Raw genomic sequence first — 25,559 nt, forward strand, 5'->3', positions numbered from 1 at the left:
CATAGTCTCTGATGAAAACCAGGTGTACTGTAATTGAGTAACTAGAGCAAATGGAGATCTAACAACTGAAATTAGGGCATAATCAGGGAAAAAGAAGACTTAAAAGGGAACAGCCAACCAGAGCCATGACAGTTCTAAACTAGGTATAGGCAGAATAATACAGAATTTCTAATAAGGCTAAATTGAAGAGGACTGTAGATCACAACATACACTGGTGATATCAAAACTGAAACTAATAAATATAAAGCCAACAATGTTTACAGTAGAGGAGAAGGTCCATTCAGGATTGTGAGGAGTTAGAGAAAGGCAAAGAAGTTCTAGACAGTTCAATGCTATAACAGTAATACATTTGGGGAAAAAAGTCATAGAATCAGCGCAGAAGGAAGCTATCCAGTCCATCCATACTGGCATTCAAAGAGGAATCCAGTTCACTATATTCACATATTCCTACAATTCCCCCTCCATTACAGTCATTATGCAACTCTCTTGAATGCCACAATCAAATCTATATTCACCATCCTATTATATAGTGAATCCCAATCCTAAATACTCACAGAATATACAATGATGGTTATAGTCTTAAATGGAGTAAAGGAAAAAGACAGCCATGGATTAATAATGTGAACACCACAAGGAATGTGGCTTTGTAGGATAACGTACTGAAGTGAATTTAGTGGGGTCAGCTTTTATGTTGTTACTCTGATTCAAATGTAAGTTTTATAATGTAAGAACTAGAACAAAAGAAGAAAACAGTCTATTTTCTTTTTAACAAAATTATAATCAATATCAGGGTGGTACATCGCCATGGGAAAATTCTACATACATCAATAGAACATTATTGGAGAGAAGTTTACTTATACTTACCTGTGGTAAATCCTATTAGTACCATTGTCATTAATACCACAAATGTCAAAAATTTCTCCAAAATAATCTGAAGGGGAAATAAAGAAAACTGGTAATTAATATTTGCTGTCAATAACCAATCATTCAGGTAACTGTGCAACACACTCAAAATGCCAGAGGAACTCAGTGTGTCTCGAACCAAATCACTGACTGATTATTACCCCCCCCCCCCCATAGATGCTACCTGACCTGCTGACTTCCTTCAGCACTTTCTGTGTTTGTTCAAGATTTCGTGAATCTGCAGAAGCTCTTGAGGTTCAGATAATTGTTCCTGTCTACACTACAAACAAGTATAAACCCTTACAGCAGCAAATATAGGAAAATGCTTATTGATTACCTGACAATAATAACTTCCCAGGCACACAGCAGTACCTCCCTAAAACATCAGAGAAATTAATGTTATTTGACTGATTACCAATTAATATGGGGTCTACAATGCTTGAACTTCTTAGGGAGACTTATTTCATGAGACCTAAACATTATTATGCTGCTGAATCATAAAAAAGCATACACAATAAAGGGAATGCACGTTGCAGCAGAGATGAATTTTTCTACCTTCAGCTTTACCCGTTTGCCTTCATTATGCGGCTCAATCTTTTGAACTAAGTAATGGCCAATCAGGCCATCAAGCCTCTTCCTCCATGACACTCTCAAGTAATAAAAGTCGAACTATCTTAGTCCTAAGAGTCACAGTATCCACAGTTTTAAATCCAGCACAAGGGACCATTCATCTGTACAGTAGCTAAAGTTTTGTAAAATTTCTCCATTATTCCTTTAGAGGAACCAAACAACATGGGATGAAAATAGTAATTGATTCATTGTTTCTGATAGTTCCAGGAACTTGAAACCATCCACCTGACCTATTTGATTACACAAGGATCCTTATTCCAATAAATGAAAACTATGTTGAGCTGGTGAACCATTACTCCATAAGACCATAAGAGGTAGATGCAGAATTAGGCCATTTCATCCATCAAGTCTACTCTGCCATTTCATTATGGCTGAACTATTTTCCCTCAGCCCCAGTCTCCTGCCTTCTCCCTATATCCCTTCTGGCCCTGATTAATCAAGAATCTATCAACCTCTGCCTTAAATATACATAAAGACTTCACTCCACAGCTGCCTGTAGCAAAGAATTCCACAGATACACCACTCTCTGACTAAAGAAATTCCTTTTCATCTCCATTCCAAAAGAATGCTGTCTATTTTGAGGTCATGTCCTCTGGTCCTAGACTCTCCCACCTTAGGAAACTTCCTCTTCACATCTCACTCTATTAATGTCTTTACACATTTGATAGTTTTCAATTAGGTCACTGCTCATTATTCCGAATTCCAGTGAATACAGGCCCAGAGCCATCAAACGCTCTTCATATGACAAGCCATTCAATCCTGGAATTACTTTTATGAACTCTTTTGAACCCTCTCCAGTTTCAGCATATCCTTTCAAAGATAAGGGGCCCAAAACTGCTCACAATACTCCAAACGAGGCCTCACCAGTGCTTTAATTTGCTTCAACATTACATCATGCTTTTATATTCTAGTCCTCTTGAAATGAATGCTAACGTCACTTTTGCCTTCCTCACCACAGACTCAACCTGCAAATTAACCTGTAGGGAATCCTGCACAAGGATTCCCAAGTCGCTTTGCACCTCAGATTTTTGAATTTTCTCTCCATTTAGAATTTTCTCTCCCTTTCATTTCTTCTACCAAAGAACATGACCACACATTTCCTGACACTGTATTCCATCTGTCATTTCTTTTCCCATTCTCCTAATCCATCTAAGTCCTTCTGTAGCTACTTCCTCGAAATTACCTGCCCCTCTTCCTGTCTTCGTATTATCCACAAACTTTGCAACGAAGCCATCGATTCCATCATCCAAATTACTGATATGTAACGTAAAAAGAATCGGTCCCAACACAAACCCCTGTGGAACACCACTTGTCACCCCATGTCAAGTCAAGTCAAGTCAAGTCATTTTTATTGTCATTTCGACCATAACTGTGAGATGTGGCAGTCTTGGGGGAACTCCCCTCTCCCACAGAGTCACATCTGCCAGAAGTGCTTACGGCTGGGTGATCTGGAAGACCGTGTGAGGAATCTGGAGCAGCAGCTGGATGACCTTCGACTCATAAGGGAGAATGAGGCCGTCATAGATGAGAGCTACAGGGAGGTAGTCACACCTAGGCTGCAGGAAGCAGGTCGTTGGGTGACAGTCCGAAGGGGGAAAGCGAAGGAGAGTAGACAGGTAGTGCAGAGCACCCCTGTAGCCATTCCCCTGAATAATTAATTTACCATCCTGGATGCTGTTGGCGAGGATGACCGACCAGGTGTGAACCATGGTAGCAGGGCCTCTGGCATTGAGTCTGACCCTGTGGTGCAGAAGGATGGGATGGAGAAGAGGAGAGCTGTCGTCATTGGAGACTCTATAGTCAGGGGAGCAGACAGGAGATTTTGTGGACGTGAGAAGGATACCCGCATGGTTTGCTGCCTCCCAGGTGCCAGGGTCTGGGATGTCTCTGACTGGGTGCATGACATCCTGGTATGAGAAGGAAAGCAACCAGAAGTTGTGATACATGTTGGTACCAACGATATAAGCAGGAAGAGGGATGAGGTCCTGAAGTGTGAGTTTCGTGAACTAGGCAGAAGGCTGAAGAACAGGACCTCAAGGGTGGCGTTCTCAGGATTGCTGCCATTGCTACGTGATAGTAATGGTAAGAATTGGAAGAGATGGCAGTTCAATGCGTGGCTGAGGAGTTGGTGCAGGGAGCAGGGTTTTAGATTTTTCAATCATTGGGATCTCTTCTGGGGAAGGTGGGACCTGTGCAAATTGGATAGGTTGCACCTGAACTCGAGGGGGAGCAATATCTTTACAGGTAGGTTTGCTAGCATGGTTTGGGAGGGTTTAAACTAATTTGCAAGGGGGATGGGACCTGGAGCGATAGAGCAGTCAAAGAAGTGCATGGAGTAAAGCCAGATCTAACATATAGAGAGGCTTTGAGGAAAGAGAAGCAGAATAAAGGGTGTAAAGGTAGTAAGATAGAAGGGCTAAAGTGTGTGTACTTCAATGCAAGAAGCATCAGGAAAAAAGGTGATGAATTGAGAGCTTAGATACATACATGGATTATGATGTAGTGGCCATTATGGAGACTTGGCTGGCACCAGGGCAGGAATGGATTCTCAATATTCCTGGATTTCAGTGCTTTAAAAGAGATAGAGAAGGGGGAAAAGGGAAGGAGGGGTGGCATTACTGGTCAGGGATACTATTACAGCTGCAGAAAGGGTGGGTAATGTAGCAAGATCCTCTTTTGAGTCAGTATGGGTGGAAGTCAGGAACAGGAAGGGAGCAGTTACTCTACTGGGGGTATTCTATAGGCCCCCTGGTAGCAGCAGAGATACCGAGGAGCAGATTGAGAGGCAGATTTTGGAAAGGTGCAAAAATAACAGGGTTGTTATCATGGGTGACTTTAACTTCCCTAGTATTGATTGGCACTTGATTAGTTCCAAGGGTTTAGATGGGGCAGAGTTTATTAAGTGTGTCCAGGATGGATTCCTGTCACAGTATGTTGACAGGCCGACTAGGGGGAATGCCATACTAGATCTACTATTAGGTAATGAACTGGGTCATCTGGGGGACAGTGATCACCGCTCCCTGACATTTAGCATTATCATGGGAAAGGATAGAATCAGAGAGGACAGGAAAATTTTTAATTGGGGAAGGGCAAATTATGAGGCTATAAGGCTAGAACTTGACGGGTGTGAATTGGGATGATGTATTTGCAGGGAAATGTACTATGGACATGTGGTCAATGTTTAGGGATATCTTGCAGGATATTAGGGATAAATTTGTCCCGGTGAGAAAGATAAAGAATGGTAGGGTGAAGGAACAATGGGTGACAAGTGAAGTGGAAAATCTAATCAGGTGGAAGAAGGCAGCATACATGATGTTTAGGAAGCAAGGATCAGATGGGTCTATTGAGGAATATAGGGTAGCAAGAAAGGAGCTTAAGAAAGGGCTGAGAAGAGCAAGAAGGGATCATGAGAAGGCCTTGGCGAGTAGGGTAAAGGAAAACCCCAAGGCATTCTTCAATTATGTGAAGAACAAAAGGATGACAGGAGTAAAGATAGGACCAATTAGAGATAAAAGTGGGAAGATGTGCTTGGAGGCTGTGGAAGTGAGCGAGGTCCTCAATGAATACTTCTCTTTGGTATTCACCACTGAGAGGGAACTTGATGACAGTGAGGAAAATATGAGTGAGGTTGATGTTCTGGAACATGTTGATATTAAGGGAGAAGAGATGTTGGAGTTGTTAAAATACAATAGGATGGATAAGTCCCCAGGCTGCTCCATGAGGCAAGGGAAGAGATTGCTGAACCTCTGACTAGGATCTTTATGTCCTCGTCGTCCACAGGAATGGTACCGGAGGATTGGAGGGAGGCGAATGTTGCCCCCTTGTTCAAAAAAGGTAGTAGGGATAGTCCAGGTAATTATAAACCAGTCAGCCTTACGTCTGTGGTGGGAAAGCCGGTGGAAAAGATTCTTAGAGATAGGATCTGTGGGCATTTAGAGAATCATGGTCTGATCAGGGACAGTCAGCATGGCTTTGTGAAGGGCAGATTGTGCCTAACAAGCCTGATAGAGTTCTTTGAGGAGGTGACCAGGCATATAGATGAGGGTAGTGCAGTGGATGTGATCTACATGGATTTTAGTAAGGCATTTGACAAGGTTCCACACGGTAGGCTTATTCAGAAAGTCAGAAGGCAAGGGATCCAGGGAAGTTTGGCCAGGTGGATTCAGAATTGGCTTGCCTGCAGAAGGCAGAGGGTTGTGGTGGAGGGAGCACATTCAGATTGGAGGGTTGTGACTAGTGGTGTCCCACAAGGATCTGTTCTGGGACCTCTACTTTTCATGATTTTTATTAACAACCTGGATGTGGGGGTAGAATGGTGGGTTGGCAAGTTTACAGATGACACAAAGGTTGGTGGTGTAGATAGCACAGAGGATTGTCGAAGATTGCAGAGAGACATTGATAGGACGCAAAAGTGGGCTGAGAAGTGGCAGATGGAGTTCAACCCGGAGAAGTGTGAGGTGGTACACTTTGGAAGGACAAACTCCAAGGCAGAGTACAAAGTAAATGGCAGGATACTTGGTAGTGAGGAGGAGCAGAGGGATCTGGGGGTACATGTCCACAGATCCCTGCAAGTTGCCTCACAGGTAGATAGGGTAGTTAAGAAAGCTTATGGGGTGTTAGCTTTCATAAGTCAAGGGATAGAGTTTAAGAACGTGATGCAGCTCTATAAAACTCTAGTTAGGCCATACTTGAAATATTGTGTCCAGTTCTGGTCGCCTCACTATAGGAAGGATGTGGAAGCATTGGAAAGGGTACAGTGGAGATTTTCCAGGATGCTGCCTGGTTTAGAGAGTATGGATTATGATCAGAGATTAAGGGAGCTAGGGCTTTACTCTTTGGAGAGAAGGATGATGAGAGGAGACATGATAGAGGTGTACGAGATATTAAGAGGAATAGACAGAGTGCACAGCCAGTGCCTCTTCCCCAGGGCACCACTGCTCAGTACAAGAGGACATGGCTTTAAGGTAAGGGGAGGGAAGTTCAAGGGAGATATTAGAGGAAGGTTTTTCACTCAGAGAGTAGTTGGTGCATGGAATGAACTGCCTGAGTCAGTGGTGGAGGCAGATACATTAGTGAAGTTTAAAAGACTACTAGACAGGTATATGGAGGAATTTAAGGTGGGGAGTTATATGGGAGGCAGGGTTTGAGGGTCGGCACAACATTGTGAGCCGAAGGGCCTGTAGTGTGCTGTACTATTCCATGTTCTATGTTCTATGTACAGTACATAGTAAAAATGAGACAACGTTTTTCAGGACCATGGTGTTACATGACACAGTACAAAAACTAGACTGAACTACATAAAAAAAAACAACACGGAGAAAGCTACACTAGACTACAGACCTGCACAGGACTACATAAAGCGCACAAAAACAGTGCAGGCATTACAATGAATAATAAACAGGACAATAGGGCAAGGTGTCAGTCCAGGCTTCGGGTATTGAGGAGTCTGATAGCTTGGGGGAAGAAACTGTTACATAGTCTGGTCGTGAGATCCCGAATGCTTTTGAAACTTTTCCCAGACGGCAGGAGGGAGAAGAGATTGTATGAGGGGTGCATGGGGTCCTTCATAATGCTGTTTCCTTTGCGGATGCAGCAGGTAGTGTAAATGTCCGTGATGGCAGGAAGAGAGACCCCGATGATCTTCTCAGCTGACCTCACTATCCGCTGCAGGTCTTACAATCCGAGATGGTGCAATTTCCAAACCAGGCAGTGATGCAGCTGCCAAGGATGCTCTCAATACAACCCCTGTAGAATGTGATGAGGATGGGGGGTGGGAGATGGACTTTCCTCAGCCTTCGCAGAAAGTAGAGACACTGCTGAGCTTTCTTTGCTATGGAGCTGGTGTTGAGGGACCAGGTGAGATTCTCCATCAGGTGAACACCAAGAAGTTTGGTGCTCTTTACGATCTCTACCGAGGAGCCATCGATGTTCAACGGGCAGTGGTTGCTCCATGCCCTCCTGAAGTTAACAACCTCTTTCTAATGATTTGTTTTTACTTTTTAACAACTGATCTACACCTTCCCCTTTGCCTTCTGCCTGCCCTTTCAAAACAGTGTGTATCCTCAGACATTAAACTCCCAGCTATAAACTTCTTTCAGCCATGCTTCAGTGAAGCCTACAGCATCATACATGCCAGCCAATCTGTAACTGTGCTACAAATTCATCCACCTTTTTCTGTATACTGTGTACATTCAAATATAACACCTTCAATCCTGTATTCACCCTTTTCGATTTTGTCCACCTTTTACATTGAAACTCATCCTGCTGACTGCAGTTATGCCCTATCAACAGTCTCTCCTTGCTAGGAGTCTCACTACACATTGCCTTTGTTTGTAAACCAATTATCTCATCCTCAGCACTATCTTTTCCAGTTCCCAACACCCTGCCAAATTAGTTTAAACCCTCCCGAACAAATCTAGCAAAGCTGTCCGCAAAGATTTTGGTCCCTTTCTGGCTCAGGTATAACCCATCCCTTTTGTAGTCATACCTTCTCCAGAAGAGATCCCAATGATCCATAAGTGTAAATCCCTGCCCCCTGCACCAGTTCCTCAGCCACGTATTCACCTGCCGCATCTTCCTATTTTTACCATCACTGGTGCATGGCACATGAAGCAATCCAAAGATTTCTACCCTGGAGGTCCTGTTTTTCAGCTTTCTACCTAGCTCCCTAAAATTTCACTTCAGGACCTCCTCACCTTGTCTACCTATGTCATTGATGCCAATATGTACCAAGACTTTTGGCTGCTCACCTTCCCCTTGAGAATGCCATGGACTGGATCTGAGCCATCCCTGACCCTGACATCTGGGAAGTAATGTACCATCCAGATATCTCTATCACACCCACAGAAACCATTTCTGTTCCTCTGACTATAGAATCTCCTATCACCGCTCTTCACCCTTCTTCACCCTCTTCACCCCTCTGCTCTTCTTTTTTTTAATATTATATATTTATTGAATTTTAGAAATTACAAGAATAAATGTAAAAATGAAATGGTAAGAAAAGTGATTTTAACCCTCCCCCCTCCCCTTAACCCTCCCCCCTTAACCCTTATCTAAAGAAAAAGAAAAAAAAAGAAAGAAAAGAGAAGAAAGATTGCCTGGATATCGGAGGATCCCCACATGTTCCATGGAGTTCAAAATAATTTTGATATTTATTTTCACTTTCCCCAATTACTATAATTTTATCTTCAAAGGACCTATGTATCTAATCCTATCTTTCGTAAGTATGGTGACCAAATTTTCAAAAATATCTCATATTCATTTCTTAAATTATACGTAATTTTTTCAAATGGAATACAACTATGTATTTCATTATTCCAACGATCCATAGTTAAATTTAAATCAGATTTCCAAGTAACTGCAATAACTTTTTTGGCTACTGCCAAAGCAATTTTTATAAATTTTTTCTGATACTTATTCAATTTAAATTTCGTTATTTTCCCTTCAATGTCTCCTAATAAAAATAGCAATGGAGTATGTGGAATTTGTACTCCAATAATTTGTTCCAATAAAAATCTTAAATTAATCCAAAATGGTTGAATTTTAGATCAAGACCAAGTAGAATGTAAAAAAGTACCAATTTCTTGTTTACATCGAAAACATTAGTCAGACATATTTGAATTTAATCTATTTATTTTCTGTGGTGTTATATATAATTGATGTAAAAAATTATATTGTATTAATCTAAGTCGAACATTTATTGTATTTCTCATACTATCAGAACATAATCTTGACCAATTTTTTCCATCAATTTTAACATTCAGATCAGATCAGAAAAGCTTATTTACGAGAAAAGCTGGGACAAACAATGTTGATACCAAAACCTAGTGAAATAGAAATATTAATTCAGAAAGGAAAAATTAAAAAATTTACACCTTGTATGTATAATTTGATTCAAAAGCAGACAATTAAATTAGGAATTCATAAATCAAGACAAAAATGGGAATCTGATCTGAATGTTAAAATTGACCCCTCTGCTCTTCTGAGTCACAGCACCAGATTCAGTGCCAGAAACCTGGTCACTGTGACTCACATTCAAAAGTCACATATAGTCACTTTCCAAATTGTTCCCTTTCCTCTATATGGGACAATACCATAACGATTGATGTACAAACGTTTGTATATCAGATGGACTACAGAGGCTTTTGATGGACAAAAAGATTTTACCATTGAGATGCGCCAGGTTTTCTACCATTCAGGAAGTGTACAGGATTCAGTGAATCCCGTACACTTGTGCATGCTTCAAGGCTCACGGTTCATGTTGGAATTCAAGACCCTCGTGGCAGAGTGTAGCTGGAATGCAGAAGCACTGCTGGCCCATTACAATCACAGGGTGTTTGAAAGAGAAGCTACCTACCAGCGAGATGCCCACTGGTCCTCCAAACTGACTAGCATCTTATGGAACAACCCTCCATATCATCAGCCAGAGTCCTAGTTCTATTCCCAGAACCATTTCTGACCTTCTTCATCAACACTTCCAGAACACATGCAGTTAAGGAGAGCTCCTTTAACCCCAAGAGCGTGAGTATCGGTGGAGAAACAATTTGTGCACTTACTGCAGAGCTGCCAATCACCCACACATCTAATACCAACTGCTCCTGTGAAAATGAGGGGCCTTCTATTTGTTAAGCTCCCCCCAGCCCCTCATTCCAGCACTATAGCCCAGCTCATTCTCTCTGTCCTTCACAGCCCAATGGTTCCAAGCACACAGGAGATTCTGGTGGATACCAGCACAACAGGCAACTTTCCGGACTAAACTCTACAGATTGGACTCCCTATAGAACCTATCTCTCACCCCTTCTGCATCACACTCATTGATGGACGTCCCTTGGGGTCTGGGATGGTCACTGCATGCACGCAGCTGATGCATATGAGCATCTGGGAGCACTGTGAGTCCATCCAATTCCTCCTTACAGACTCACACAAAACTCCCTTCATCTTATATATTTACTTATTTAGAGATACCGTGTGGAATAGACCCTTCCGGCCCTTTGAATGGTACTGTCCTACAATCCCGGAAACTTCAATTTAACCCTAACCTAATCACAGGATAATTTACAATGACCAATTAACCTACATGGTTAACAGTTTTTGGGCCATGGAAGGAAACAGGTGGACCTGAAGAGAACCCACACATTTCACAGAGAGGATGTACAGGCTCACAGTGAATGCTGGGAATTGAACTCCGAACTCCATCGCTTCAAACATTGCGCTAACTGCTACGCTACCATGGCACCCAGACCTTGTGTTACACCAGGCTCTTTTCTCTCTTATTTTGTGTCCTCTCATGACTTGTTATTTTGCAGTTTATTAGTAAAATATAATTTACTGCTAAATTATCTCCCCTGCTCTGCTTTTGGATCAAGCCTCCTTTACATTTCATGATGAAGTGTTGAGTACAATTAAGTATCTGGCTTAGTTACCTTTTGGAGTAGGATGGTGAAATTCCCAAGTATCCGGAACCCTCGAGCAAAGTACATGGAATTGCACCAGGCCAAGGCAATGGCAATGGCCATGAAGAACTCTTCAATGCCTGCACTTGTAAGTCGAAGGATGAAAATCAATAGCACTAGGAATGCATAGCAGCTGCTGTTGAGGGAAAAGGGAGGAGAACAATGGGTACAGTGCAGTGAAGCTCACTATTGGAAAAATCATTTACTTAGGAGCAAAGAGAGATAGATCACAGTATCCTCTAAATGGTGAGAAACTGTGAAACAGCAGCTAGGTTTAATCAAAGACAAAACAAAAGTTGAATTCATTGTCATGTGAATAGTGAAAAGTATGCACAGTGAAAAACTTACTTGTGGCAGAATCACTCAAGAAGCATTTGCAAACAAAATATTAATTGAACATACATAAAACACATTTTTTACAAGAGCTAACATGTTTGGAACAAAGAAAAAGTTCCACTTTAGTACAGAGTGATCAAAGGATTATGGTCCAGTCTGTATCAGAGTCAGATTTAACATCACTGGCATACTGTATGTTGTGAAATGTGTTGCTTTAAAGACAACAATGTAGTGCAATACATTAAAAAGACATATATTACAAGAAGAATATATACATTGTGTATGTGTGTGTGTGGTGGATTCCAGTTAATTGGGACATTTTGGTGCAATTGAGCGCCTGCCCCATTAACAAAACTTTCCTGGAAATAGTTAAAAAGGTATAAAAAAGACAAAGTACCATTTAACTGAGTAACAAAATATGTACAGTACTTAAATAAAATATAGAACAAATTAGAACACTATCAATACTGCTCTAGTACTAAATAAGTGTGTGTTAGTTCCTATTGGGTAGATATAGCCAGAGGTAGTAATGGGGATAAGCTCCCACTACCTACTCTATGCTCCTAATGGTGTACATCTCAAATAGTCTCTAACAACTAAGTCCAGCTCCTGGCCATGTGGCCAAAAGCGAAGGCTCTTTAAAACCAGTAGTAGATGGGCTTGTCAGCTGTGGTTGGCAGCTCAGGAGAAGGAAAGCTCTAATCTCAAACCTCCACTGCCTTGCAGCTGTACCCACTCATGGGGAAGGCTTCAGGAGTAAACTTTTAGAAAAAAATCCGGAGCTGTTGCTCCTAAAACAGTCCTGTGTTGAACTCAACACTGATTGGCAACTCCTGCGATGCCACTGGTGCCTAATTGTGTCGGTCCCTGCCGTCATTTGGATTCATCAGCTGCATGGAGACGATAAGCCTGCTGCATGAGCAACTGTTTGCTCTCCATATCCTACTGATCTGGCTTGTGTACTGGCTGCTGTATCACATAGACAAGAGGGACACAGTCAACCTGACCAACAGAGGGTCCCTATTTCCTATTAGTAGTTGAAAGGAAGAATTCATCTAGTGTACACTGCGATATATAGGTTGTCCAGGAAATGGTAGCACCTCTGGTGAAGGTGTTTGTCGTGTCATGTTTGGACACACTTCCTGTGCTCCTTGATGCTGGTTTCCACTGTGTCTGGCCAATAAATGCTGCTCTGCGTTCACAGGGAATCTTGTAAATGCCATCCAACCCGAGTCTCAGGTCATCTTTGTCCCACATAAGCTGTGACCTGAGCTTCCTTATGGGCTTGTGGATGGTATTAATCCCCTATTTCTTCAGGATCCTGGTGATCCTTCCAGAAACCATGGAAATATAGGTAAGACAAGCTGTAGCAATGGTTCCTCCTCATTGTTGGTTTTTCCTGGCTTTTCTGTCAGCCTTTTTTATTGATTTCCTTTACCTTGTATCCATTCTTTAGGAATGTTGTGCGTAATTGTCTTATTTCCTTATGGAGACTCTCCAGGTCTGAAATAGCTTTTACAAAGGATGCATGCCGGAAGAGCAGCACAAGAGGTGTATTTGTTTGGGTTACCCAGAAAAATTGGTGGTAGCAGAATACTGCCAGAGGATTGACTTCAATGGCACAAAACTACTATGTCACACCAATGGCTTTTGGAACCGCCAGGTAAAAGAAGCTAGAGGAAAAGAATTTTAACAAAGACGAAGGCCTCGCTCTAAGTAAGAACTGGAATTCGATCATAAACAGGGTGGGGCAGTGGAAACCTGATTGGTTGAGGACTAACCAATCAGGAGGGTCAGACGATGGGGATATAGATACCACTGGACTAGACACATTCAGGTATCATCCATGATGAAGATGGCAGTTTGTCATCGAAACGTCAGCTAAAATTGATATTTGTACCCGACTGAAAGCCCAAGAAAATTTTATTCATCATATACACCAGGAAAGTATAAGATCCTTTATCTTACAGTTTACTTCTCACCAACAGTTAGTGGCAAAAATCACTGCTTTTGAACACAAACATACACAAATGAGGCATACAAGAGCAAGATAGGTCAGCTGGTTGAGTACTGTCATAGCAACAACCTTGCACTCAATGTCGTTCTAAGAATTGTCTAGTGTCTAACAGGCACACAAGTTCACATGACTGATGATAGTTAGAAACAGCTGGGCAAAAGTCTCCTGTCCCAGTTAAGCAGCATAATGTCTCAAATAAATGAAGGGTATCTCAGCTATGTTCTTGAATATTTTTTGTTCTTTAAGAGTTGTCTCAATAAGCTGCTGTCCCAATAAGTGATGGACCAATTAACTGGAATCCAATGGGGGGGGGGGGGGGGGGGGGGGGGGGGTGTGTGTGTGTGTGTGTGTGTGTGTGTGTGTGTGTGTGTGTGTGTGTGTGTGTGTGTGTGTGTGTGTGTGTGTGTGTGTGTGTGTGTGTGTGTGTGTACACAATTAAGGATTTCAACCAGGCCAGCTTGAAGAAGTTTCTGAACAACGACCACCAGCATATCATCTGTGGAACCTGAGGAGCCACCACACTCCTAAAACCAGACTTTCACACTTTGGTGTGATCACCTGACTGTACTTCTACTCCCATCAGAGACTAAAAACCGCAGCACCAGTATTAAGGACCAAGAAGAAATGGTCAAGGGAGGCAGAGAAGTGCTTACAGGACGGCTTTGAGTTGGTGGACTGGACAATATTCAGAGACTCATCTTTGAATCTGAATGAATATGTCACAGTTATCATCACCCTCTGCAAGGTCTACACCTTGCCCAAGGGTTACCTGCAGGCTAGCAGATGGAAGAAGTGCCTTACACCTCCTTTGGTAAAAATGTTCCTCCACCCTGCCGCTCTATACTAGACATACTCAAACCAAAAGCCATGGATGAACCAGGATATTCATAGTGTGCTGAGGTACTGTGGCATTAAAAACTGGTGATCCAGAACTATAGAGGTAGTCCAGGTATGACCTACAAAAGGCTATTTTAAAAACAAAAAAATAATTTTGATTGAGGTTAGAAACGGAATCGGATGCACATCAGCTCTGGCAGGGTTTGCAGGCCTTTATATCCTACAAGGTGAAACATAACATAATGAATGGCTATGATGCTTCACCCCCAGATGAACTCAATGCTCTTTATGCATGGTTTGAAAGGAAGAATAAAACTACATCTGTGTGAATCCCAGCAGCATGTAGCAACCCTGTGATCTCTATCTCGGAGGTCAACTTCAGAACATCCTTCAAGAGGGTGAACCTTCACAGGATGTCAGGCTCTGATGGTGTACCTGATAGGATACTGAAAACCTGTGCCAACTAACTGGTGGAAGTGTTCAAGCACATCTTCAATCTCACACTACTACGGTCAGAGGTTCCCACCTGCTTCAAAAAGGCAACAATTATACCAGAGTCCAAGACAGCAGGGTGAGCTGCCTCAATGATTATTGCCAATGGCACTCACATCTACGGTGATGAAATGCTTTGAGAGGTTGGTCATGGCCAGTCTCAACTCCTGGCTAAGCAAGGAACAGGACCCACTGCAATTTGCATATCAACACAATAGGTCTGCAGTGGATACAATCTCACTGGCTCTCCATTCGGGTATCAGATGACTTGGACAATTGTAATACCCATGTTAGGCTGCAGTTTATTGAATACAGATCAGTGTTCAAAACAATCATCCCCTCAGTTCTAATCAACAAGTTTCAAAACCTGGGCCCCTGTACCTTCCTTTGCAAGACCCAGTAATTGATTTCAGGAAGGGGAAGCTGGGGAAACACAGACCAGTCCTCACTGAGGGATCAGCAGTGGAAAGGGTGAGTAGTTTCTTTTTCTCTAATTTATTTTTTTATTGAAATTCATCATCAAACTAACATTTCCATAAAATATATTTCAGACATTGTACATATATATCATATAATCATATATATCACAAACCTCCACAAAGTATTTATCTGAGGTATACATTTATAGAAAAGAGTGGAAAGAAAAAACAAGCAAAAGGAAAGAACTATGTGCAAGTAGGGAGTGATTTTTTTTTTACAACAGATTCATTGATTTGTGAGAATAAAATCAGGCCTATGAGGCATTATGTAGTTAAACCATTTTTCCCAGTATGAATCAAATTGTTCCAGCTTATGGTTAACAGATGCTGTTATCTTCTCCATTTTGTAAATGTCCATTGTAATTTCCATCCATGCAATTAAAGTTGGGCTCTCCTGTGATAACCATTTCCTAGTAAGAGTCTTTTTACCAGCCACCAACAGTATACCATTAAATATTTATCTCTTTTCAACCATTCTTGAGGTATATATCCAAAATATATGGTCTTACTCTCTAAGGGTATTTCACATTTAAAGATGTTTTGTAGGGCATTGTGTATCCCCCTCCAATATTTTTTGATAACAGGGCAGTCCCAAAAAATATGATAATGATTTGCATTTTGATTTCCACAATTTCACCAGCAAACAGGGAGGTTACTATCATAATCGGATTTCTGAGAGGGTGTAATAAAATATCTTATCAAATTTTTCCATCCAAACTCCCTCCATTTCTGTGAACTGGTACACTTCCATTGATATCTCCATATTGTCCATTCTTCCTCAGATATAATTATCCCTCCTTCCTTCTCCCATTTTGTTTTAATGTATGAAGTCGAATGTGTTTTAAGATTTGACAACCTCTTATACATGCTTGAAATGATTCTACTACCATTATCTGAATTATATGCTTTTCTAAAGAGCTCTATCAAGCATGTATTTGCCTTGGTTACATTTTTAAGCATCTTATTAACATATTGTCGCATCTGTAAATAACAATAAAAATATTGTTTTTCTAATAAGTGTTTCTCTTTAAGCATTTCAAAACTGAAGAGTGTACCTTCTTTCATTATGTTGCAAAGAACTGTTATTCCTTTAGCTGTCCAGTCCTTAAATCTAGCATCCAATTTATTTGGTGTAAAATCCGAGTCATGTGCACACCATTTAAGAATTGCAATATCTCCTTCTAGCTTATATTTGTTTATAGTAGTTTTCCATATTTTAAGAGTCAATTTCACCCATGGGTTATCAATAGTATTTATGTACCTTTGCAGGTTGGTATCAGCCAAAATAGCTTGTATGGGAATGGGAAGTACCCGCTCCTCAATGTTTTTCCATTGAGTGTCGTATGATGGGTTACACCAACATATCACAGCTCTCAACTATGCTGCAAGATAATAATCTCTAAGAGAAGGTAGGCCCCATCCCCACTTTTCCTTTGCTAATCGCAAAGTTTTGAGATGAACTCTAGGCCTTTTCCCCTGCCAAATATAGCTTGATAGCATCTTGTTCCATTAATTGAATTGATTTTGATTAATCTCCATTGGTAAGGTCTGAAAGAGATATAACAGTCTGGGCAGTATATTCATTTTAATAGACTCAATCCTTGAACTGAGACTGAAAAAAGGAATCAGGTTCCATCTTGCCACATCTTCCTTAATTTTTTTATATAAAGGCTGATAATTATATTCTGATAATTTTGCCAAATTTTTTGGCATAATGATGCTGAAATATTTGAAAGACTCTGTGTGCCATGCCCAGGGGTATCGACTTTCAATTTCTCTTGGTGGGCTATAGTAATATGAAAGTAATTGGGTTTTATCTATGTTGATCTTGTATCCTAATAATTGACCATATTGTTCAAAGGATTACATCAATTTAGGTAAAGAGTATGTTGGTTGCCCTAGATAGATCAAAATGTCATTCGCATAACAAGCCAATTTATGCTCTGTCCCTTTAATAGTAATTCCCCTGACATCTTCGTTTTGTCTGATGTATTGAGCTAATGGTTCCAGATATAATGCGAAGAGTAGTGGTGACCATGCACAACCCTATCTCTTGCCCCTTTCTAGGGTAAGACTATTTGATAAATATCCATTGATTTTAATCCTAGCAGTAGGATTGTCATATAGTGTCTGTATAGCTTTAATAATTGTGTCTTGGAAACCAAATCTATGTAAAACTCCGTATAGAAAATTCCAATTAACTGAATCAAATGCTTTTACAGCATCCACACTTATCACTATTGCTTCAATTTTATTTTTTTGTATATGATCCATAATGTGAAGTGTCCTTCGTATATTATCTTGTGTCTGGCGTTGTCGTATAAAACCTGTCTGATCGTTATGTATCAGTATGGGTAGAAACTCCTCTAATTGTTTGGCCATGATGGAGGTAAATAACCTATAATCTACATTAGGAACGGATATTGGTCTAAATGACCCACATTCCATTTTATCCTTGCCTTCTTTCGGTATAGTTGAGATTATCGCTTCCTTCCAACTGGGTGGCATTTGTGCCTTTTTTAGAGCCCAGTTCAGTGTGGGAAGTAAAACAGGAATTAACTCATTTTTAAATTCTTTGTACCACTCTGCCGTATACCCATCTGATCCTGGTGATTTGCTTAATTTAAGCCTACTAATTGCAGCTTTTAATTCAACTTCAGTTATGTCAGCAGTCATCCTTCTATTTTGTTCTTCGCTTAAAGTGGGTAACTCTAGAGAATTCAGAAAGGTGTCAATTTGGGTTATGCTTCCCCCTGGAACTTTGGAATATAGAGTTTTGTAAAACACTTCAAACGCTTCTTGAATTTCACTTAGCTTATTTTTTATCATTTTCGTTCTTGGGTCCCTAATTCTATGAATTGTATTTTCTGCTATCTTTTTTTTCAGTTTCCATGCCAGTATTTTCATAGATTTCGATCCACTTTCATAATGTCTCTGTTTCAGAAACATTAAGTTTTTCCTGATTTCTTGCGTAGCCAAATTATTTATTTCATTCCTAATTCTTTTAATTTCCTCTAATGTATCCTGTGCCAAATTCAATTTGTATTTTTTCTCTAGTTCCTTCAGCCTATTTTGTAATTCCTCTAATGTTTTATTTCTTTTTTTTTTCTTATATGAAGATATCGCTATAATTTTCCCTCTTAAGACTGCCTTCAGAGTATCCCATAAAATGGGAGGTGAAACCTCTCCATTATCATTAAATTCTAAGTAGAGACCAATTTCTTTTTTAATTTGTTCCTTAAAGTACGGATCATTGAGTAGACTTGAATTTAGTTTCCAAATAGTATTCTTTGGTTGTAGGTCAAAATCAACAGATAAATATATAGGTGCATGATCACTTACATTTATTGTCCCAATTCCACAGGTGTTTATTTTGTCTTTGTCTTTTCCAAATGTTATGAAATAGTCTATTCTTGTATATACAGAATGGGGAGCAGAATAATGAGTGTAATCCCTTCTGTCAGGGAAAAGGTCCCTCCATATATCAATTAAACCAACATCCACAAAAAGTGTATTGACTTTCTTATGTAAAGATTTTGTTTCATAGGTTTTTCTATTGGAAGAGTCTTCCAATATCACTTCCCGGGGGTGCGTATATATTCAATAGAGTAACTGAATTGCCGTCTATATTCCCCCTTACCAGAATATATCTGCCCTCTTTATCTCCCATTTCGAATACTTTTTCAAAATTTAGCTTACTTGAGATAAGAATAGCAACTCCTCTCCTATGTCCTGATTTATATGAGGAGAAAAACAGATTAGTGAAGCCCATTCGCTTTACTATTTTATGCTCATTATCACTTAAATGAGCTTCCTGTAAATATATTACATGGGCTTGTTCTTTTTTCATTTTGGATAAAATTCTCTTACGTTTGATTGGATTTAATAGCCCATTTACATTAAAAGAAATTAATTTTACCTTGTCCTTAGCCATCTGTATTTATCTGTCAATGTATCACTGAAATTAGAATAAAACTGAATCGATCTACTCCCTGAACAAATAAGAACCAAGAAACGCAAATAATAACAAAAATGGCAACGAACGTGTGATTCCAAGGCTGAGGTCTCTAGTAGATGACCCTGCGTTGAGCTAGAGGAAATGTCTAGCTGTGGGGGATAACCCCTCCTATTTGTGAGTTGAGGGCCCCCATTGCAGTATTCATAAAAGTTAGTGAACAAATCCATTACACAGAAAAGATTTCCCTGTGTACTCCTATATATATATATATATATATACACACACACACACATATTACACACATACACACATATTCTCATTTTGGTGGGGAAAAAGAAGTAAGTGAGCGATTAAAGAACAACAACTAAGTAATATAAAATCCACATTATAATAAGTATTTCTCGAGATAGGTACCTATCACCGTGTACTTTTGCTTCCGTTTAGCTTCTCAACATTTTTAAAGTTAGCCAAACCTGATGGCTCCTCTGAAGGGGGTGAGGACTGTCTTTGGGAAACTCCTGGTCTCTTCCTGATATATTTCTCTCAGCCTCCTCCCGTCTCCTGCCTTCTCGATTCTCGCACTATTTCCAAGCAGAGCAGGATAATTCCTCAGCCAGGCTTTCCCTTGTTTTGGTCACGCTGACGGGCAACCCTCTGGCCTTCATGTCTGTAGTCGCCTCTTCCACTGTCTGGTACAACCGCGTCCCATTGTCATAAAACACTCGAAGTTTAGCAGGGTACGGAGTTTGAGATCTAATCTTATTTTGCTTTAGTACTCACTTTACTTCAGAGTATTCTTTGCATTTCTGGAGGATCGCAGGGTCGAAATATATTGGTCGAAATATATTAATTTATCCTCTAAAAACACTCTCTTCTTACCCCATGCCCTTTGTAGAATCTCCGCCTTGGTGCTGTACCGAAGGAATTTAATTATTATTGAGCGTGGCTTTCTATCCCGGGTAGGTTTCAAGACTAATGCACAGTGGGCTCTTTTGACTTCCAGCTCCATAGCCGGGGGAAGATCGAGCGTGTCCCACAGTAACTTTCCGACAAACTCCGTCATAGACGAACCCTCTGCTCCTTCGGGAACGTTGTAGATTCTGATATTTTTCCGCCGTAATCTTCCCTCCAGGTCAAGCAGTTTACCTTCTTGGTGATGTAATATTTTTATTGTCTTACTCAATATCCGTTACATGTTTTGAACGTGATCTTTGATTGACGCTGGTGAGCTCTGACTTAATATCATGGAGCTGCTGCTCTATTTCTTTCCGGAACTCCCTTATCTCTTTCAGGATTTCGAACATATTTGCCGCTTCGCCTGAACGAGGCCCGGCGTCCGCCTTGCTAGCACATGGTCAGGTAGGAGAGACGCTCGCTGCAGTCCTCTCGGACACAGGCTCCGCAGTGTCGCTTTTTTTATTTCCATTCCTTTTCCTCATTCTTGCCCCTCTTTTCAGTTCAAATATTTTTCAAAAAATATTATATTTGATGGGTTAACGGGGCTTAATACACGTTTTTCCGGAGGAGCTAGTGACTTAAGCTGCCATTCTCGACAATGACGTCACTGGAAACGGAAAGGGTGAGTAGTTTCAAGTTCCTAGATGGCAACATCTCTAAAGATCTATCCGCATATTGATCCAATTACAAAACAGGCACAAAAGTGGCCACATTTCATTAAGAGTTGAGGAGACTTGGTATATCGCCAAAGATTCTTGCAAATTTCTACAGATATACCATGGAGAGCATTCTAAGTGATTGCCTCATCATCAAGCATGGAGGAGCCACTTCACAGAATTGGGAAAAGCTGCAGAAAGTTGCAAACTCAGCCAGCTCCATCATGGGCCTCCGTGGCATCAAAGGCACCTTCAATAGACAATGCCTCAAAAAAGCAGCATCCATTATTAAAGACCCCATCACCCAGGGCATGCCCTTCTCATTGCACCATCTGGGAGAAGCTACAGGAGCCTAAAAACACACACTCAACATTTCAGGAGCAGCTTCTTCCAGATTTCGACGTACAAACAAGCTGGATGAACTCAGCAGGTCAGGCAACATCCGTTAAAAGGAGCAGTCAACGGATGCTGCTCGACTTGCTGAGTTCATCCAGCTTGTTTGTACGTCTTGATTTGACCACAGCATCTGCAGTATACTTTGTGTCTTCCAGATTTCTAACTGGACAATGAGCCCAGGAACAGACCTCACTTTGTTTTTTGCTCTCTTTTTGCACTACTTAATTGTTTATACATTATTTTATTGTAATTTATAGTTTTTTAAAAAATTATTAATATTACTGTCCGGTCCGGAGCCCGCATTCCGGATCCTGATCCGGTCCACGGACTCCAGACTCCGGGTCTTGTAGCCATCCCTCCTTTCTCCCTTCAGCCCAATTAGTCACACCTGTGGTTCATCATGGCTTGTTGGGGCTCAAGGAGGCGCACCTGATGCCCATCGGCTGGCGGTGTATATAGGGGGCTCTGGGACTGTGTGGAATTAGGGTGTAATCCTGCTTACCCTGTTCCTCTGGTTGCCCTGGCTTGGAGTTCCCCTCATTAAAGATGAGTTCTTCGAGTAAGTCTGGCAGTCACCCTGGTCCTAGTTCCCTTCCTATCCCTTGCCTCTGTCGGGCAAGCTTGGCTGGACTGCCGTTGCCCGGTGGGGGACTCTGCCCCTTTCCATCCCTCGCTGCCGATGGGATGTGCCCCGCAACCTACCCAGGTGCCCTACAACCTGCTCAGGCCCCCGTGTTCCTGCCTGGGAGGTCTGGACCCTGCCTAGGAGTTATGCGGCCTGCTCAGTGAACTCCTAGACCCTGCCTGAACTCCGGGATCCTGCCTTGCCTGAACTCTGGGATCCTCCTTGCCCAAACTCTAAGACTCTCCCAGAACCCCAGAATAACCTTGAACATCACGTCACTCATGCACACCACAGTCACCACATCTTGTCTATCGTTTAGTTGTTCCCGTCCTGCCCCTAGTACTTCAGTGCCTGCATCCTGCATTTGGGTCCAGCCTCCTGTCCCCTTATGACAATTATGTCTTTCAATGCCATAAAGCAACAAATTTCATGAGATATGCCAGTAATATTAAAACTGATACTTACGGTAAATACACAATTAAATATGTAGAGCAAAAGGAGAGCAACATAAAAGTGAAGTAGTGTTCATGGTGAGGGAGTCTTCTTATGATGAGGGTAATGTCATGGAAATCTATTTACAAGTATGAAAATGCTAATAGAAAATTGTACTTCATTTCAAAGGAGCTGAAATGAAAATGGTGATAGTTAACCAATACTCATCTAAAAGTCTAGCTGGACCTATTGAAGTTATTGCACTGTTTCTTCATTGTGACTCTAGGAGGATTGAGCAGGTGAAATGCAGACTCACCAAAGTATGACAAGAGCTAAAATTGCTTAAACTATGATTGTATGATCACAGACTTGGCTTGAACTCTGTTGAGTACAGACTTTAGGAGAAATCCAACTGATAAATTTATAATGATTTCAGAATCTGGTAACGCAAATTCAGTTAGAGTAACTTTTCTGTTATTGCACAAAAATTAAAAACTAGAGTGAGATTATTTGGGCAGATACCTAGAAGCCATGTCCACACATAGGGATTGAAAATCTGGATCGATGTGCTTCAAAACATTGGCCACATCATTGAGTGTGATTGGAAGGAGGGGAGTCTAAGCTGGCAATATCAAAATGGATGTTAATAATTAACAGTATATGTGCCATCTCACAAGCAAAGTGGCAATTCTGGACCAAAACTGAATTACAGAAGAATGCTTGGCAGCTGCGGCAGGGCTTGAATGCTGTCACCTCCAACAAAGCAAAAACAAGCGACATAAATGACAACAATTTATGTCACCCCCAGATGAGCTCAAAACCTTTTATGCTCACTTTGACCAACAAAACATGGAGACAACTTCATGAACTCCCACAGCCCCTGATGACCCTGCAACTTTTGTCTCTGAGGCAGACAGGAGAGAATCCTCTAAATACTAAAGACCACTGCTAATCAACTGGCTGGATGTTTACTGACATCTTTAACTTCTCACTTTGCAGCCTATGGTAACCACCTGCTTCAAGCAGGCTTCACGAAGAACATGGTAACCTGCCTCAATGACTATACACCCAGTAGCATTTACACATACTGTGAAGAGGTGCTTTGAGAGGTTGGTCATGAAGCATATCATCTCCTCCTTCAGGAATGACTTGGACCCGTTTCAATTTGCTTACTGTCTCTAAAGGTCAACAGCAGGTGCCATTTCACTCACTCTTAATGCAACTCTGCAACATCTGGATAATGAAGATGCATAGATCCATATGTTCTTCATTATCTACAGTTCAGCATTCAACACTATTATCCCCTCAACACTAAGCTCCAAGACCTAGACTTGATACCTCCCTGTTCCCTCTATTTGCTCACTTACAGATCCCAGTCAGTACAGATTGACAACATCTCCACAATCACCATCAGCAAAGTACACTCCAATGTCATATTTAAATTTGCTGATGACACCAGTGTTGTTGGATGATTCAAAGGTGGTATGAATTGGCATATAGGAGGGAGACTGAAAATGTGGTTGAATGGTGCCATAACAACTTCTCACTCAATATCGACAAAACCAAAGGGTTGATTATTGTCCACAGAAGGAAGAAAAAGGAGGTCTATAAGCCAGTACTCATCAGGAAAATGGAGGTGGAGAGGGTCAGTAACTATAAATTCCTTGGTGTTATCACTTCAGAGGATCTGTCCTGGACCTAGCACATAAATGCCACCCCAAAGAAGGCATGACAGCGACTCTACTTTCTAGGATTTAGCATGTCATCTAAAACTTTGACAAACCTCTATAGATGAATGGTGGAGAGTATCCTGACTGGTTGTATCACAGCTAGTATGAAAACACCAATGCCCAAAGAGTGGAGGATACAGTCCAGTCCATCACAGGAAAAGCCTTCCCCACCACTGAGCTTATCTACAAGGAGAACCGCCACAAGAAATTAGCATCCATTATCAAGGACCTCCATGATCCAGTTGCCATCAGGAAGGAGGTACAAAAGCCTTAGGTCCCACAGGAACAGTTCAAGAACAGTTATTATCATTCCAATATCATGCTCCTGAACCAGCATGGATAACTTCACTCACTTCAGCTCTGAACAGATACACAACTTATTATAACTTAACAAGTTATACACAACTTTCAAGGACTCGATGATACGTGTTCTCAGTATTATTTATTTACTTAATTATTTATTGTATTTTTTGAACAGTTTGTCTTTTGCACATTGGTTGTTTGTCAGTCTTTGCTTGTGTGTATTTTTTCATTGATTATATTGAATCAATGAAATCTCAAGGTGGTATACATTCTTTGTTTAAAAAAATACATTGAACTTTGAACACCACCACATTCAGGGACAGTTCATACCCTTCAACTACCAGGCTCATGAACCAACATGGAAAATATCACTCTCTTCGTCTCTGAACTGATTCCCCAACCTATGGACTAACTTTCAAGGACTCTACAATGTTTTCAGTTTTGTTTTATTATATCTATTTCTTTATCTATCTATCTGTTTGCTTATCTATCTATTTATTATACTTGCATAATTTGTCTTCTTTTGTACATTGGATGTTTGTTGGTCTTTGCATGTGGTTTTTCATTGACTATTATATTTTTTGTTCTACTATGAATGCCTAGAAGAAAAGTAATCTCAAGGTACTATATGGTGACATACTTTGATAATTAATTTACTCTGAGTTTGACTATTATGTAGGTTTATAAGGGTTATGAAACTAACCTTGTACAGTCATGGTCTAATGGAATAGTATACCAAGATACCAAGCACTGTTTTTGTATGTTTCCAATGGGAAATATTTAATGAGTGAAGGGGTACATGAAGCAAGAGTCAAAGAAAGAGCAGAAGGTAGTATAAAGCAGGATAAAGTAAAAGAATGGGGAGAGTCAAAAACGTGTAAGGGAAGGAAAGACAGGTGGAATTAGAAAAATTGAGACAGATGGAAGAAAAACTGGTAATGAGAGAGAGAAATAAGTCTCATGTCTTAAAATGGATAAATTGGGAACAATGCACTGTGGAATGCACAAAAAGAGAAGAAGAGAAAATCGGGAAGGAGATGAAAGCAGAAACTTGAAGAAAGCTTTTAAAGGTGGGGAAAGACAGGACATTTTAGGAACAGAGAATCAAAAGATGGATAGGCAAGGCAGCTTCAGGCTTTTCCTATAAAATAGATAAATGAAAGAGTGGTTACACAGAGAGGAAGAATCAGAGTACAGTTCTTGAAATTTACAGAATTCTGTTTTGCTGTTATGGTTTGATCAAAATTTAAGGACCAATCCAGTGCATCATACTCTCAATAAGTACACATTTTTATTCAAATATACAACGTTTGTATATCCAATTTTCTTTTTTGGGAAGTTATTATTGAATTTATC

General features: G+C 40.8%; 1 protein-coding gene across 2 annotated transcripts in view; it reads right to left on the bottom strand.

Annotated features, from left to right (window-relative positions):
- The window catches only part of LOC140714990 (transient receptor potential cation channel subfamily V member 6-like), a 111,992-nt gene that overhangs the window by 9,789 nt on the left and 76,644 nt on the right, over positions 1 to 25,559 (bottom strand). For both annotated transcript variants that reach the window (XM_073026731.1, XM_073026730.1), the window contains 2 exons: positions 10,956 to 11,121; positions 865 to 931 (listed from right to left, as the gene is read on the bottom strand). In XM_073026731.1, the coding sequence (XP_072882832.1) occupies positions 865 to 931; positions 10,956 to 11,121 (233 nt within the window). The remainder of the gene's footprint in view (positions 1 to 864; positions 932 to 10,955; positions 11,122 to 25,559) is intronic.

Source organism: Hemitrygon akajei, chromosome 22 (genome assembly GCF_048418815.1).
Source record: "Hemitrygon akajei chromosome 22, sHemAka1.3, whole genome shotgun sequence".
NCBI lineage: Eukaryota > Metazoa > Chordata > Chondrichthyes > Myliobatiformes > Dasyatidae > Hemitrygon > Hemitrygon akajei.